The sequence below is a fragment of the Siphateles boraxobius genome, unplaced genomic scaffold, assembly GCF_051911475.1.
Source record: "Siphateles boraxobius isolate OS27281-9 unplaced genomic scaffold, OSU_SipBor_1 111, whole genome shotgun sequence".
Classification (NCBI taxonomy): Eukaryota; Metazoa; Chordata; class Actinopteri; order Cypriniformes; family Leuciscidae; genus Siphateles; species Siphateles boraxobius.
Genome location: NW_027508713.1, coordinates 2,268,878 through 2,285,000, shown reverse-complemented (window position 1 = coordinate 2,285,000; position 16,123 = coordinate 2,268,878). Strand labels below are relative to the sequence as shown.

Here is a 16,123-nt window from a genome sequence, read left to right as displayed (position 1 = left end):
TTGATGGGGAGGAGCAGGGAACGGGAGACTCGTGCCGGCTGCCCGAACTCGGAGGAGCCGTCGTCGGTCACCAGGCGGCGGAGGGGTGTCGAGCCGTCCACCGAGGGCTATCCAGCGCCACCGCCAGGCACAGCGGAGATCGCCCAGCTGGTGGAGGACCAGATGACAGCGAATTGTGGGAACTGTACCAAGATTTTTATTTTTTTTTCTTCCTCTCTCCCCTCTCTCGTCTCTGTCGCTCCTCATGTTTCCGTCTCCTTTCTCTCGCCTCATCTGTCCATACCCCAGGTGCCGTGGCCACCGTGATCGGTCCCCCCGGAGAGAGATGCAGTCTTATGGGTACCCCCCGGCCTGCGAGGGGCGATGGGGGTATGTGGCGAGCAGGACGAGGCCGGTGGCGGGATTGCTAATGAGCGACTCCTGTGTGACGCACCGGTCTCGTATCTCTCACGGAGGAGCAGAGCATAAAAGGAGGAGCGACAACAGTGGAGATTGAGAGAGGACCAGACCTGGACTATTTTATTTGATGTTTTGTTTTATTATGTGTGGCGGCAGTCGACCGTAAGGGACTGCTGTCTTTACTTTCGTTTTTGTATTTGTTTATTTATTTTAATTTTATTCCAAAATTTTTTTTTATTAAAATCTTTGGTATGTTCGCCGGTTCCCGCCTCCTTCTTCCCATAACAACGAACCTTGTTACTTCGTAATTATAAACACAGTGACTTGCACACTCACAGCTAAATCCTGCATTGCAAAATAAGGTAGATAACTCTTATTGTTCAGTGAATGTGTGGAGATGATGTTTCTGTCCTGTAGGATAAGTGCGTTGAGTTATAGTGTGTGTGTGTGTGTGTTGTGTCAGGTGTTGTATCCTGGCGAGGACGAGGGCTGGCAGGTGTTCGGCTCAGTGCAGGACAGGTGTGTTTGCTCCATCATGAGTCCCACTCACAGCGTCTGTGGAGGAGACCCTCGACACGACCGTCTGCAGAGGCTTGCCAATCACGTGAGGATCACACATCGTCTGTGTGTGTGTGTGTGTGAGTGAGGAGGGGTCAGAGATCACACGCGCTGACACACGTCATCTCATCTTCATCTGTGTGTGTGTGTGTGTGAGAAGGAGTGAGGAAGGGTCAGAGGTCACACGTGCTGGAACACGTCACCTCATCTTCATCTGTGTGTGTGTGTGTGTGTGTGTGTGAATGAGGAGACCCTCGACACGACCGTCTGCAGAGGCTGGCCAATCGCGTGAGAATCACACATCATCTGTCTGTGTGTGTGTGTGTGTGTGTGTGTGTGGCAGGTCCTCAACGTCTCCCAGGACATGGAGCTCCTGAACCAGCGGGCGGCTCAAGATCTTCAGCACCTCAGAGACTCAGAGACGCTGCTGGATGCGCTGGAGACCAGATTAAAAACAGCCCATGATGATCCTCTCAGCCTGACCAGCAAGAGCCTGCAGGTGACACACACGTGACCTCTGACCCCTAAACCAACCCTCACACAAGCAACACACACTCGACCTCTGAGGTTGTTTGAAATCTTAGCAAATTTATTAAAAATAAAAAACAAAAAAATCACATGTATATAAGTGATTGCGTACACCTGTGGTCAGTTCAGTTGATTGGACATGCTTTGGAAAGGCAAACACCTGTCTATATAAGGTCCCACAGTTAAGGCCGGCGACACACTGGCTGCGTGGTGTAAGCGTGGCGCTTCTGTTGCGTGGTGTTTTCTGTGTCTTTGCACACCAGAAGCGTGTCTGACGCGGCGCTGCTGCTGCTAGAAAAAAGTCACGTGATTTGGATCACACTTGTTCGACATATGGGAAGTGTTGAGGAAGGCCTTCTTCATGTTAAACACAAATATATAGCCTACTGATACAGCAAAGACAACGTCGGCAGTATTGACGGCAAAAAAGCCTACAGAATATTTTGTTCTGTATTGACAGGTGCACTATTTGAAAATCGATAATTATTTATTATTATATTTTTATTTACATTTATAACTGCATTTATGTCAAAACCTATAGAGACTTTCAAACATCAAAATGTCATTTATTACTATTTATTTGTGTTAAAATGACATATAAATATCTTTTCCTATTCTATTTTGCCTGGAAATTCTTCCAACATGCTTGTGTGTCTTGTGAAAAATAGGCGTCTGTTCTATTTCTAGCATGCGCACGTTTTCTGCGAAGCGTTTGTCACGCAGGCAGTGTGCAAGCTCTAACCTCTTAACATGGGAGCCGAAATAAAAACGCTCACGGCACGCAGCCAGTGTAACAGTGCATCTCAGAGCACAAACATGTTGTTCGTTTCCTCGTCTCCACAGGACCTGCGCTGGAGCGTGTCTCAGTGTCGCCCCCTGCGGGCGCTGACGGGCCGCTTGCGGGCGGATACGGGGCAGCTGGAGTCTCTGAAGGAGGAGTTAAAGAGACTCAAGGCTTCTCTGTCCGTCCTGCAGGAACACTTCACTCTCCGGCACTATCAGCGTCTGCAGGAGCGCTCGTCTGTCCTGCAACAACACCTGCACACCTGCTCCAGCCAGCTGGGTATCTGCACACACACATGCACTACACACACACTTTATCTAAAGTGACTTACACTGCGTTGGTTCATTAATTCCCTGGGGATCGAACCCATGACCTTGCTCTACTTTTACTGTGTGTGTTGTCAGGTTGTGGCAGGTTGATGGATATTAGCGCTCCGCTCACCGTCAGATCTTCAGGCTCACGCTTCGGATCATGGATGATGGACACCATGATTGACAGTTCAGACAATCGTGTATGTAAAAGATCTTCTCACACAACACATCTGTAGTTCAACCAGACTAGAGAAATATATCCAGGTCCCTATCACTCAGTCACGTTCAATGTTATATCAGATCTGAACTGATGAATTTGGATCTCACCTTCGAGTGGTCACAGAATGCACATTGTGAAGGGAGATTTGCATTGCTTCCGGGTATATAAGGCAGCGTGCGAAACTCACATTAAGCTTTGGATTCGAGCCGTGTGGACATTGATTCACTCTGCTCTTCATTCATCGTTCCTGTGTAGTAGAACAAGAGGGTTCCCATTCCTGTGTTGGTGTGAGCAAAGGCAAAGCAGTCGCCGGCCCACCCAATCAGAAGCTCGCTTCTCAACGGACGCTAGTTCGAAAAAGCTGTCTGCCTGACCGTAAAAGATTTTTCACTGCTGAAATTGAAACCTAGAAACTAAAAAGAAGTGTCTCGTGTTTGTAATTCGTTATATTAGCATGGCTTCAGAAAGTACTAAAAGAACGCGTGTGCCAGAGCATAAATAACAATAAATTGTTGATGTACCAGCAATATATCCAAGTTGTGTCCAATGATTTGTCATGATGCAGTTGCTGAGTATGAGTGTGAGAGTGAGTGTGAGAGTGAGTGTGAGAGTGAGTGAGTGAGTGAGTGTGAGAGTGAGTGTGAGAGTGAGTGAGTGTGAGAGTGAGTGAGTGTGAGAGTGAGCGTGAGTGTGAGTATGTGAGTGAGTGTGAGGGTGAGTGTGAGTGAGTGAGAGTTAGTGTGAGAGTGAGTGGGAGTGTGAGTGTGAGAGTGAGTGAGTGTGAGTGAGTGTGAGAGTGAGAGTGAGTGTGAGAGTGAGAGTGAGTGTGAGAGTGAGCGTGAGTGTGAGTATGAGTGTGAGAGTGAGTGAGTGAGTGAGTGAGTGAGAGTGAGTGAGTGAGTGAGAGTTAGTGTGAGAGTGAGTGAGTGTGAGAGTTAGTGTGAGAGTGAGTGTGAGAGTGAGTGTGAGAGTGAGTGTGAGAGTGAGTGTGAGAGTGAGTGTGAGAGTGAGTGTGAGAGTTAGTGTGAGAGTGAGTGTGAGAGTGAGTGTGAGAGTGAGTGTGAGAGTGAGTGTGAGAGTGAGTGTGAGAGTGAGTGTGAGAGTGAGTGTGAGAGTGAGTGTGAGAGTGAGTGTGAGAGTGAGTGTGTGAGTGAGTGAGTGTGAGAGTGAGTGTGTGAGTGAGTGGGAGTGTGAGACTGAGAGTGAGTGTGAGAGTGAGTGTGAGAGTGAGAGTGAGAGTGAGTGTGAGAGTGAGTGTGAGAGTGAGTGTGAGAGTGAGTGTGAGAGTGAGTGTGAGAGTGAGTGTGAGAGTGAGAGTGGGTGGGAGTGTGAGAGTGAGTGTGAGAGTGAGAGTGAGCGTGAGAGTGAGTCTTAGAGTGAGTGTGAGAGTGAGTGTGAGTGAGTGAGAGTTAGTGTGAGAGTGAGAGTGAGTGATTGTGAGAGAGTATGAGAGTGAGTGTGGGAGTGTGAGAGTGAGTGTGGGAGTGTGAGAGTGAGTGAGTGTGAGAGTGAGTGTGTGTGTGATTGTGAGTGTGAGAGTGAGTGTGTGTGTGATTGTGAGTGTGAGAGTGAGTGTGAGAGTGAGTGAGTGTGAGTGAGTGTGAGTGAGTGTGAGTGAGTGTGAGTGAGTGTGAGTGAGTGTGAGTGAGTGTGAGTGAGTGTGAGAGTGTGAGGTTGAGTGTGAGTGTGAGAGTGAGTGTGAGAGTGAGTGTGAGAGAGTGTTAGAGTGTGAGAGTGAGCGTGAGTGTGAGGGAGAGTGAGTGTGAGAGTGAGTGTGAGAGTGGAGTGAGTGAGTGTGAGAGTGAGTGGGAGTATGTGAGTGTGAGAGTGAGTGAGAGTGTGAGAGTGAGTGAGAGTGTGAGAGTGAGCGTGAGTGTGAGAGGGAGTGTGAGAGTGAGTGTGAGAGTGACTGTGAGTGTGAGAGTGAGTGAGTTTGTGAGAGTGAGTGAAAGTGAGTATGAGAGTGAGTGAGAATCTGAGAGTGAGAGGGATTTCGAGAGTGAGAGTGAGTGAGTGTGAGAGGGAGTGTGAGAGTGAGTGTGAGTGAGTGAGTGTGAGAGTGAGTGAGTGTGAGAGTGAGTTTGAGAGTGAGTGTGAGAGTGAGTGTGAGAGTGAGAGTGAGAGTGAGAGTGAGTGTGAGAGTGAGTGAGTTTGAGAGTGAGTGTGAGAGTGAGTGAGTGTGAGTGAGAGTGAGTATGAGAGTGAGTGAGAGTGTGAGAGTGAGAGTGAGTGTGAGAGTGAGTGTGAGAGTGAGTGTGAGAGTGAGTGTGAGAGTGAGTGAGTGTGAGAGTGAGTTTGAGAGTGAGTGTGAGAGTGAGTGTGAGAGTGAGTTTGAGGGTGAGAGTGAGTGTGAGTGTGAGAGTGAGTGAAAGAGAGTGAGTTTGAGAGTGAGTGTGAGAGTGAGTGTGAGAGTGAGTGTGAGAGTGAGTGTGAGAGTGAGTGTGAGAGTGAGTGTGAGAGTGAGTGTGAGAGTGAGTGTGAGAGGGAGTGTGAGAGGGAGTGTGAGAGGGAGTGTGAGAGGGAGTGTGAGAGGGAGTGTGAGAGGGAGTGTGAGAGGGAGTGAGTGTGAGAGGGAGTGAGTGTGAGAGGGAGTGAGTGTGAGAGTGAGTGAGTGTGAGAGTGAGTGAGTTTGAGAGTGAGAGTGAGTGTGAGAGTGAATATGAGTGTGAGTGCTGAGTGTGAGAATGAGTGTGAGTGCTTCAGCAGATGGTAGATTCCCTGAAAGAGTAAACACAGGTGTAATGTTGCATCTGTATAAAGATGTCATTCTACCTGTGTGTTTCTGGATGCTGTCTTTTCCTGTCTCCTGACAGCCACGATCTCTGCCTCACATGTCTGGGCCGTAAGATCCCTTTGCTATTCTACCATCTGATTCTTCTAAACATGTTTTTTATGACTCCATTGAATGAGGAGGGCTTTCGCATCCTTCAATATCGATGACTGGCTCGTACTGGCCCGATCTCAAGATCAGTTACGGTGCTCACGCTCCTCAGCCGCTCAAGAGCAGGTTCCCCCCCGTGCAGAGGATCTGTGTTCCCGGTATGGACGTAGACTCGGTCACAAGCGCTCGGTGCGCTGGAAGGGCAGTAGTTGTTGCTTCTTCCATAGGGATCACAATTAATCAGTTCAGTTCTGATGTAGCATCAAACGTGACTGACTGATAGGAAACGTCTAGGTTATTAATGAGGTGTTACACGTTACATTACATTAGTAACCTTGACGTTCTTCTTCTTCATCAAAAAGATCTAGATTTTTAGCTGTTTTAGCTTATTTTAAAGGTAGGTGTGTATGTGTGTGTGTGTGTGTGTGTGTAGGTGTGGGTGATGGATGGGTATTTGAAGGGTAGGCGTCTGGTGGAGTATCAGTCGCTCTATGACTTCACTAATGGACAGAACTTCATCATCCATCATCTTCCTCACCCGTGGGCAGGTATGAATGACTATCTATCTATATACCTTCTATCTATCTATCCATCCATCCATCTATCCATCCGTTATCTATCTATCTATCTATCATCCATCCATCTGTTATCTATCTATCTATCCGTCTATCTATCCATCTATCTATCCGTCTGTTATCTATCCATCTATCTATCTGTCTATCCATCATCCATCCATCCGTTATCTATCCATCTATCTTTCTTTCTATCTATCTATTAGGGGTGTAACGATATTCGAACCGAACCGAAGAACCGCGATACAGAACCCACGATTCGAATCGCGATACTCTCATGGCGAACCGAACACGCCCCGCCCCGCCCCCTGCTACCCCGGCCCCGCCCAGCCCGGCTCATTGGATCTGGAATGTGTACACAACGAATTCAGTTTTGTAGCCTAACCACCATTAACACCAAATAGCAAGCTCCGTGTATTGTTACTTTCGATAATAAGCAAGGTGTTATCTTCAAATTCTGACTATTTGATCACAAAAATCAAACAATAAATGCCGTTTTGGCGCTCTTTGATGTGGCGTGAGATCGCTGTACTAGCTCCTCATTTCAAGCGGCAGCGCGGAGCGCGAGTAAACGCGATCATCTCTTCCTCAGTTACAGAATAAACATGAATGGACACCTGAAGGTATATTGAAAAATACAGTATACTTACTGAAAGGCATCATAACTCGTGTAATCGCTCAATCAGTGTTTCAGCAGCGGATAGACGTCAATAAAACTGCGCAGCTTGTCACTAGCATTATATTTACCTCAGCAGGAAGTGATTCAGTGTCCACAACTTGTTGGTTCCAAGAGAAATTAACTCTTGCACTAAATAAATGCACTATATTATCCTATATATTATATTTTACTTAACCTGTTAATTATATCTTGATTATTTAATGTACGTTTAAAATATCTTTCATGAAAATGACAGCAACTGTGTAAATTATTATATTTCAATAACAAATTAGAGTAAAGTTAATTCAAAAACTGCCTTATGTTCAGTTTACATGTTTTCATACAATGTGTTGGGTGTTGATTATTATATCTAAAAAATAAATAGCATCTGAATTTAGGCTCTGTTGTTAACCTTTAATGTTATAGTAAGGTGCGGCTCCCTATATAATTTACAGCATTAGCAGATTTTTAATCCTTGCAAAACGTTTAATTGTAATTGAATTAATTTAAAGACAAAGACACCATTTTTTCATTAAACCACTGTTTAAAATTTTTTTTTTAGCTTTCTAAACCGAACCGAACCGAGACGTCAAAACCGTGGGAAAACCGAACCGTCAGTTTTGTGTATCGTTACACCCCTACTATCTATCTATCTATCTATCTATCTATCTATCTGTCCGTCCGTCCGTCCGTCCGTCCGTCCGTCCGTCCGTCCATCCATCTATCTAGCTGTTATCCATCTATCTATCTAGCTGTTATCCATCTATCTATCTATCTGTCCGTCCGTCCGTCCATCCATCCATCCATCCATCCATCTATCTATTCATATATCTATCTATCTATCTATCCGTCTATCTATCTATCCATCTGATATATATCTATCCATCTATCTATCAGTGTCTAATTCTATCTTTTTCCTGAACTGTGAGATGTAAACAGTGTTATGTATGTGTGTGTGTGTGTGTGTGTGTGTGTGTGTGTGTGTGTGTGTGTGTGTGTGTGTGTGTGTGTGTGTGTGTGTGTGTTTGCGTCTCAGGCACGGGTCACGTGGTGTATAACGGCTCCCTGTACTACACCAAACACCACAGTAACGTACTGATCCGCTATAACCTGGCGTCAGGTGTCGTCCAGCACCAGCAGCCGCTCCACCAGGCCGGGTTCAACAACACCTTCCCGTACTCGTGGGGCGGCTCGTCCGACATCGACCTCATGGCGGACGAGCTGGGCCTGTGGGCCGTGTACAGCTCCACCCCTCACGCCGGGACCCTGGTGCTGAGCCGGCTCGAGCCGCACACACTCGAGGTCCAGCGCACCTGGGACACCGGCTTCCCCAAACGCAGCGCCGGCGAGGCCTTCCTCATCTGCGGGACGCTGTACGTCACCGACTCACACCTGGCCGGAGCCAAGGTCCACTTCAGCTTCCACACCGACACGGCGTCCTACGAGTACAACGACATCCCCTTCCACAACCTGTACTCGCACATCTCCATGCTGGACTACAACCCGCGCACACGGGCGCTGTACACCTGGAACAACGGACACCAGGTGCTGTACGAGCTCACGCTGATGCACTTCATCAGGACGGCCCAGGACAACGACCAACCACACACTGATTAAAGCCTTGTTCCCTGGGACTCATCAAGTCATTCTCCCCCTGATGGAGTTGTGGTTCCTTCCCAGCATGCAATAGCCGTCATTTCACTGTCTGTTAACTATAGACCTTATGCGCCAGAGAAACAAGCTCGCAGAATATTGTTTTTGAACTTCCATTTTTACGGTCACACTGTGTGTGTTTCTATGGCATCACTGTCGATGAGTAATTAGCTGGAGAAGTGGATTTACCTATGGTAAAGTTAACTAAAGTTATCATGAGGATTGTAATGTTTAAAGCAGATGCCTTAACAAATTTCAGTAGACCGGGAAGATCGACACCCACCAAACGTATCTCACATTCATTTGCACGACAACAGAAATCACTGATATGTCTGATGATTTTGCATGACTGACGCATGTAAAGCTGAGGCCAACGTTTACGTTATCATATTTTACTCTGCTAAAAGTGAAAAAATGCTTCAGTTTCTGAAGGGTCCTTTGTGGGGGTAAAAAAGTAGAACATGTTGTGACTTGTATCTTCTGTGTTTCATGTCTGTAAAAATGTAACATAAAAAATACATGTATCAGGTGTTCTCATTTTCGGTATAGCATTTATATCACATATATAGCCTACATTTACATATTTATGAGACAATTTATAATGCAAAAAATTAACAAATATGAAACTAGAATATTAAGAGCTGTTTCTCTAAATTCCTTTTCCTATACTTTTGTATTGTTTTATTAATCATAGTTTATTTTAAATTTCATTTATTTATTCATTAATTTTGTGTTATTGTAGTAGTATCATTGAGATACTGCTTAGTTATTTAAATATTTTAAATTAGATTCGTTTTGTAGTTTACATTTACATTTCATGATTTAAGTGTTTACTCACAATTTTTACAAGATGAAATATTTTAGAACTTGGCATAAAAATGCCCATGTACCTTTATTAATTTGCATGACTTTAAAGTTAAAATAAGAAACATCTTGATTTTTAGAAGTTTCAATGATCTTTTATCTTTATTTTGAATCATTTAAGTCATCTTAAGGCCCCTTAGAATTCCGCTAAGGGACTGGTTTAGAACAGCATAACAACATCCCCTCTCTGAGCATGCGCAGTCCTCTGTGACGTCGCCGCGGTGCATCGTGGGAGTTGAAGTCGATAGGTTCTTCCTGTTCTTTTACAGAGGGAGTAAGTTGAGTTCAGTTCCACTGTTTTGAATCGAGAATAAACCTCATAACCAACAGACTGTAAGTACTGAATTCCGCCTCACGTGTTCATTAAAGCCGCTTATAACCAGGCCAATGTTTAAATGCGGGTGTGAATGCTGATTATATCGAGTGTTTGAAACTAATGGAACAATAAGATGGTCGAGCTGATAAAACAGTATTAAAAGTGTGATTAACTAATAGACGTGAGATGACGTTATACGACAAGATAAATAACTTTTTCTTTCTTTCTTTTTGATCATGGTGAGCTTTTGTTGATGATGATCTTATATTTACTCATGTTGATGTAAGTCTGAAGATGTAATAATGATCAGTAATGCTGCGTTCATGCCATAGCATATTTACCATGAATACTAAATGTCACGTGACGTTCTCCTCGGAGCATCACGTCCTCGGACTGGGAATTATGCGTTTCTATGGCAAAACTATCAACAATCCTCAGTGGTCAGGTGGTACAAGTTTGAGTTCTCAGACAATTCCCTTTTTTACAAGTTGTAATTAGGAGCCTCCGAGGACGTGAATATTTTTTACAAGTTAGAATCAGGTAATTACGACCTAGCGAAGTTACGTATCATTAATAAAGTCTCATGATGTGTCTGTCTGTAGATGTCTATGTACGACCCATCTAGTGCCTCCAGCAGGCCCATCACTGGAGTGGCCTGGGCGTCTAACACCTCCACCTGCCCCAGTCATTTCAACATGGTAACCATGACAACCACTCACACCTGCGGTCACATGGCCATATGATGTCACTAACCACATGCATGTATGTTTAGATCAGTCAGACGGAAGATGGAGGCTCCGCTAACTTCATCCGAGGGTTTGCGATGAAGTCAGGATACTTCCTGTGTTACACTAAGGTGAGATGCATTAAAGGGGTCCTATAATGCCCCTTTTTACAAGATGTAAAATAAGTCTTTGATGTCCCCAGAGTGTGTATGGGAAGTTTTAGCTCAAAATACCCCACAGATATTTTTTATAGCATGTTAAAATTGTCACTTTTTGAGGGTGAGCAAAAACGCGTTTCGTGTGTGTCACTTTATTAGGGATGTAACGATATTCGAACCGAACCGAAGAACCGCGATACAGAACCCACGATTCGAATCGCGATAGTCTCATGGCGAACCGAACACGCCCCACCCCGCCCCCTGCTACCCCGGCCCCGCCCAGCCCGGCTCATTGGACCTGGAATGTGTACACAACGAATTCAGTTTTGTGGCCTAACCACCATTAACACCAAATAGCAAGCTCCGTGTATTGTTACTTTCGATAATAAGCAAGGTGTTATCTTCAAATTCTGACTATTTGATCACAAAAATCAAACAATAAATGCCGTTTTGGCGCTCTCTGATGTGGCGTGAGATCACTGTACTAGCTCCTCATTTCAAGCGGCAGCGCGGAGCGCGAGTAAACGCGATCATCTCTTCCTCATTAACAGAATAAACATGAATGGACACCTGAAGGTATATTGAAAAATACAGTATACTTACTGAAAGGCATCATAACTCGTGTAATCGCTCAATCAGTGTTTCAGCAGCGGAAAGACGTCAATAAAACTGCGTAGCTTGTCACTAGCATTATATTTACCTCAGCAGGAAGTGATTCAGTGTCCACAACTTGTTGGTTCCTAGAGAAATGAACTCTTGCACTAAATAAATGCACTATATTATCCTATATATTATATTTTACTTAACCTGTTAATTATATCTTGATTATTTAATGTACGTTTAAAATATCTTTCATGAAAATGACAGCAACTGTGTAAATTATTATATTTCAATAACAAATTAGAGTAAAGTTAATTCAAAAACTGCCTTATGTTCAGTTTACATGTTTTCATACAATGTGTTGGGTGTTGATTATTATATCTAAAAAATAAATAGCATCTGAATTTAGGCTCTGTTGTTAACCTTTAATGTTATAGTAATGTGCGGCTCCCTATATAGTTTACAGCATTAGCAGATTTTTAATCCTTAAAAAACGTTTAATTGTAATTGAATTAATTTAAAGACAAAGACACAATTTTTTTCATTAAACCACTGTTTAATTTTTTTTTTAGCTTTCTAAACCGAACCGAGACGTCAAAACCGTGGGAAAACCGAACCGTAATATTTGTGTATCGTTACACCCCTACACTTTATGTATTTGTATTTGTGTTATGTACTGTAATAAAAAAATGTGAAAAGACGGGTGTGACTCACAACTGTGAGTCTTTTCCTCTTCTCAACAAGGACTGGTTGTTCCAGGGGCGGGGTTTATGTAAATTTTAGTGTTTGTGATGTCACTAACCTGCAAAGAAGCTCATTGTAGTCCCTACTAGTTGTTTGTTGTAGTCCTTAACAAGCCATTTCTGTAAAAGAAAATCTTTCCCTTTGCTTTGAACTTTGCTTTTGTAACTTTGCAGATGTTGTTTATGTTCAAACAGCAACATTACACACTAACTAAAGTTAGAAAAGTGAAATCATAATTAACCACCACTTTTAAAGGGTCCGTCAGAATTTGTCTCATTCTTGTCTGTCTTTGTCTCACAGGATCTGTCTGGTGGGATGGTCGTGGCGGATGTGCTGTTGATGTCAGATAAAGAGTCGATTCCTAACGGTTACAGTTACATCCCAGAATACCTGGAGCCCAGTAAGACGGTTCACTGGACAGATCTGCTTCACCTGACCTTCTGACGTGCTGTGGAAGGGTAAACGTGTGTGTGTGTGTGTGTGTGTGCAGAGGCGTCTGTCGGGAAGAAGAAGCGCATCTGTGTGCGGATGGTTCCAGTGGGCTATGTTACGACGGCGGTTCTAGATCTCAAACTGACGGCGAAGAACAAGACCATGGTGCAGCAGTACACCTGCCTGGGGTGAGCATGCTACATGCTGGCTCGCCACTTTTAATATCAGATCTTTCATCATAAGTTTCTTATATAAGACACTCTATTCAACCGTTAAAGGGTTAGTTCACCCAAAAATTTAAATTAGCCCATGATTTACTGAGCCTCAAGCCATCCTAGGTGTATATGACATTCTTCTTTCAGACAAATACAATCAGAGTTAAATTAAAAAAATGCCTGGCTCTTCGAAGCTTTATAATGGCAGTGGATGGCTCTTTCTGTTTTGAAGTCCATGAAAGTGCATTTATTCATCATAAAGGTGCATTTATCCATGATAAAAGTGCATCTATCCATGATAAAAGTGCATCTATCCATCTCTAAAGTGCTCCACACGGCTATGGGGGGTTAATAAAGTCCTTCTGAAGTGAATCCAGCATTTGTGTAAGAAAAATATCCATATTTAAAACTTTATAAAGTAAAATAAGTAGCTTCCAGTCAAATGAACATACGGATTGCACTTAAGTTGAAAATACAACTTTATTTTAATTTTTGGGTGAACTATCCCTTTAAGTGTTTGTTTGGCTGTGTGTGTGCGTCAGGGACATGAATGGCTTTGTGGTGTGGTGTCTGAAGGGCCCGTTCTCCAGCCCGGTGCCTCAGGCCAAGCCTCGCAGTGTCAGTCTGGACCTGCGCAGCCTCTCCCTGGACGGAGCCGGACCCCCCCAGCCGCTAAAACCCAGGTACCAGTTCAGTGAGAACACTGAAGTCTCTCACCAACAGACTCCAGTGTTTGGGTGATTTGACTGCTAAATCAGGCCAATGCAAATCAGCTGTGTATCAAGAGCAGAGTATTGAGTCAGAATCCTCACAGGTCTGCTCTCTGTTGCTTTACTGCATCTTTAGTGGTTCAGTGTTTGATCTTACTGTAGTCTAGTGCTTACTGAAGAGGTGTAGGTCACAAAACCTGCAGCCTTACAGTCTTCCTGCTGGTTGCTATGAGGTTTATAGGGTGTTCAGGCTTGTTGCTAGGGCGTTGCTATGTGGGTTTGGGGTTGTGGTTAGGGCGCTGACGTGTGATTTTTAGGGTGTTTAGGCTGGTTGCTAGGGTATTGCTATGTGGGATTTAGGGTGATTGATAGGGTGTTGCTGTGTAGTTTCTAGATTATTCAGGGTGGTTGCTAGGGTGTTTCTATGTTGGTTTTAGGGTGATTTATAGGGTGTTGCTGTGTAGTTCCTAGATAATTCAGGGTGGTTGCTAGGGTGTTGCTATGTGGGTTTTAGGGTGATTGATAGGGTGTTGCGGTGTAGTTTCTAGATAATTCAGGGTGATTGCTAGGGTGTTGCTATGTGGGTTTTAAGGTGCTTGATAGGGTGTTGCTGTGTAGTTTCTAGATAATTCAGGGTGGTTCCTAGGGTTTTGCTATGTGGGTTTTAGGTTGATTGATAGGGTGTTGCTGTTTAGTTTCTAGGATGTTCAGGCTGGTTCGTAGGGTGCTGCAATGTGGGTTTTAAAGTGATTGATAGGGTATTGCTGTGTAGTTTCTGGGGTGTTCAAGGTGATTGCTAGGGTGTTGCTATCTGGGATTTAGGGTGATTGATAGGGTATTGCTGTGTAGTTTCTAGGATGTTCAGGCTGGTTACTAGGGTGTTGCTATATGGGTTTTAAGGTGATTGGGTGTTGCTGTGTAGTTTCTGGATAATTCAGGGTGGTTGCTAGGGTGTTGTTATGTGGGTTTTAGGCTGATAGGGTGTTGCTGTGTAGTTTCTAGAGTGTTTAGGCTGTTGCTACGTGGTTCCTTGGGTGGTTTTCTTCCTCTGACTGTCTGTCTCCATAGCAACCCTCCCGATATCCCACAGAAAGTCAGCCGTCGGCGCAGTAAGCTTGACTTGAGCAAGCCGACAGAGTCTGACAGCGGTAACAATAGCAACATCTATGGTATCACAGGTACAGCGACTGACAAATTTACTACATCATCCTTTCAATCTGTTTCCTGTTTATATATATATATATATATATTATATACATTATTATTCTTGAAGTCACTAATAATGGTAATAATGGTAAAAACATGTCAGTCACTCTTGTTTGTTTGTTCTCTCAGCGATGGATGGTGTTCCTTTCACTCTACACCCCAAGTTTGAGTCTCAGTCAAACACAAAGGTCAGAGGTCACTGCATCAGTCATTTGCATTCAATTATCTGGTCATTATGTCACAGTAAACCATAAAAAAGTACCAGAAATTATTTTATTATGTGAGGAGAAAGAGTTGCTAATTGTTACAGACTTTAGCTTGGGGAATCCTGAAAAAAATTATTATACATTCATACATCTCTGACCACAGCATGCTTTCATTAACCAATCACAATCAAGTGACCAATAACAGCTTGCTGAACTGTGATGTGTGTGTGTCAGGTGTCTGTGATCACACTGAGTGACATCCGAATCAAATCAGTGCAGGACATCGAGAACGAGGTGAGATCCTGTGCATCACTTCATTGATTCCATTATTCTGATAATGAGAAATTATTCTCATTGTACGATTGTAGCACATGATTTTAAAACAATGCAGAGATTTTTGTCTCTGGCTCTGCTGAGGACTTTTATTTTGAAACCCGTGTTTGTGTTGGTATGTGAATCTCAGATGTCTCTCTGCAGTATAACTACACGTTTGCAGTGGAAGAACAGGCAGCAAAGAGAATCCGTCCGTCGGTGTCTTGAAAGCTTCCATTCTTCAGATCATATTCGTTTCTTCATATCAGCTCTGATCTATGCAATCACACCATGAAATTATGGTTCTTTCTGGTTTTATGATCATGTCTTTCTCACACTACTGGTTCCGGCTGTTCTTGTTCACTGTTTCTTGTCTGGGTTTGTTAAACATGAAGGATTTTCTGCATACAAACACATTATGTAGATGTGTTTGTGTATGTTACAGTTTCGTGTGTTTCTGCGAAACACCAACAGGCGAATCAAAGTGCATCTTGACAGAGATATGTTATATTATAATAGCAAAATGTTTGGGGATTTTTGAACTTTAGTTTAGTATTTAAACAGTGTATTTACACTTCTTTATTTATCTTAAAATGTGTACTTTTAAGAAATGTGGGGACCAAAAATGCTCTTGTATTCTCTTAATCACTCTTTTGTCTGTTTAAATACTCTTACATATATCAGATGGTGCTCTGTGAGATAGTCTTTTTACTTGCTCTGCTGAAATTGTTTATTTTGTGGAAATTTTAATAAAAATGATTTAGAAAATCAGATTATGGCTGAATACACTTGCAGGTTTACACAAAAGGAAATACAATTTTAAGTAATTTTCTGTAAAAATTTTACATGTTGAGACAACCAGTTCATATTTTTCGTTTTAAATATGAACACTCATTTTCTATACACAAATGTGTCATTTTAAGGATCACAATGATGATAAAGCAAGATTGCGACCCCGTTTAATCAGTTCCTCAATTCATTAAAAACAGTAACAACAATGTGATAATATCATGTTGCTTTATCCAACATATCAATGAAACCATAGACATTATAAATGTATTTAATATGTCT

The 16,123-nt window shown here is 43.3% G+C and overlaps 2 protein-coding genes across 2 annotated transcripts in view; both read left to right on the top strand.

The window, feature by feature from the left end:
• Window positions 1-9,769, top strand: part of olfm2b (olfactomedin 2b) — a 12,714-nt gene extending 2,945 nt beyond the window's left edge. Inside the window, exons 3-8 of the mRNA XM_077198167.1 lie at window positions 863-1,003; window positions 1,301-1,456; window positions 2,329-2,548; window positions 2,674-2,780; window positions 6,115-6,229; window positions 7,948-9,769. Coding sequence (XP_077054282.1) covers window positions 863-1,003; window positions 1,301-1,456; window positions 2,329-2,548; window positions 2,674-2,780; window positions 6,115-6,229; window positions 7,948-8,528 — 1,320 coding nt within the window. The 3' untranslated portion in view covers window positions 8,529-9,769. The remainder of the gene's footprint in view (window positions 1-862; window positions 1,004-1,300; window positions 1,457-2,328; window positions 2,549-2,673; window positions 2,781-6,114; window positions 6,230-7,947) is intronic.
• On the top strand, window positions 9,659-15,823 carry mvb12a (multivesicular body subunit 12A). Its single transcript, XM_077198474.1, has 10 exons — window positions 9,659-9,761; window positions 10,347-10,442; window positions 10,517-10,600; window positions 12,272-12,371; window positions 12,462-12,591; window positions 13,161-13,301; window positions 14,397-14,506; window positions 14,664-14,722; window positions 14,975-15,034; window positions 15,218-15,823. Exons 2-10 carry the CDS (start codon window positions 10,347-10,349, stop codon window positions 15,278-15,280), a joined length of 843 nt encoding a protein of 280 aa, XP_077054589.1. The 5' UTR covers window positions 9,659-9,761; the 3' UTR covers window positions 15,281-15,823.
• The last annotated feature ends 300 nt before the right edge of the window (window positions 15,824-16,123 follow it).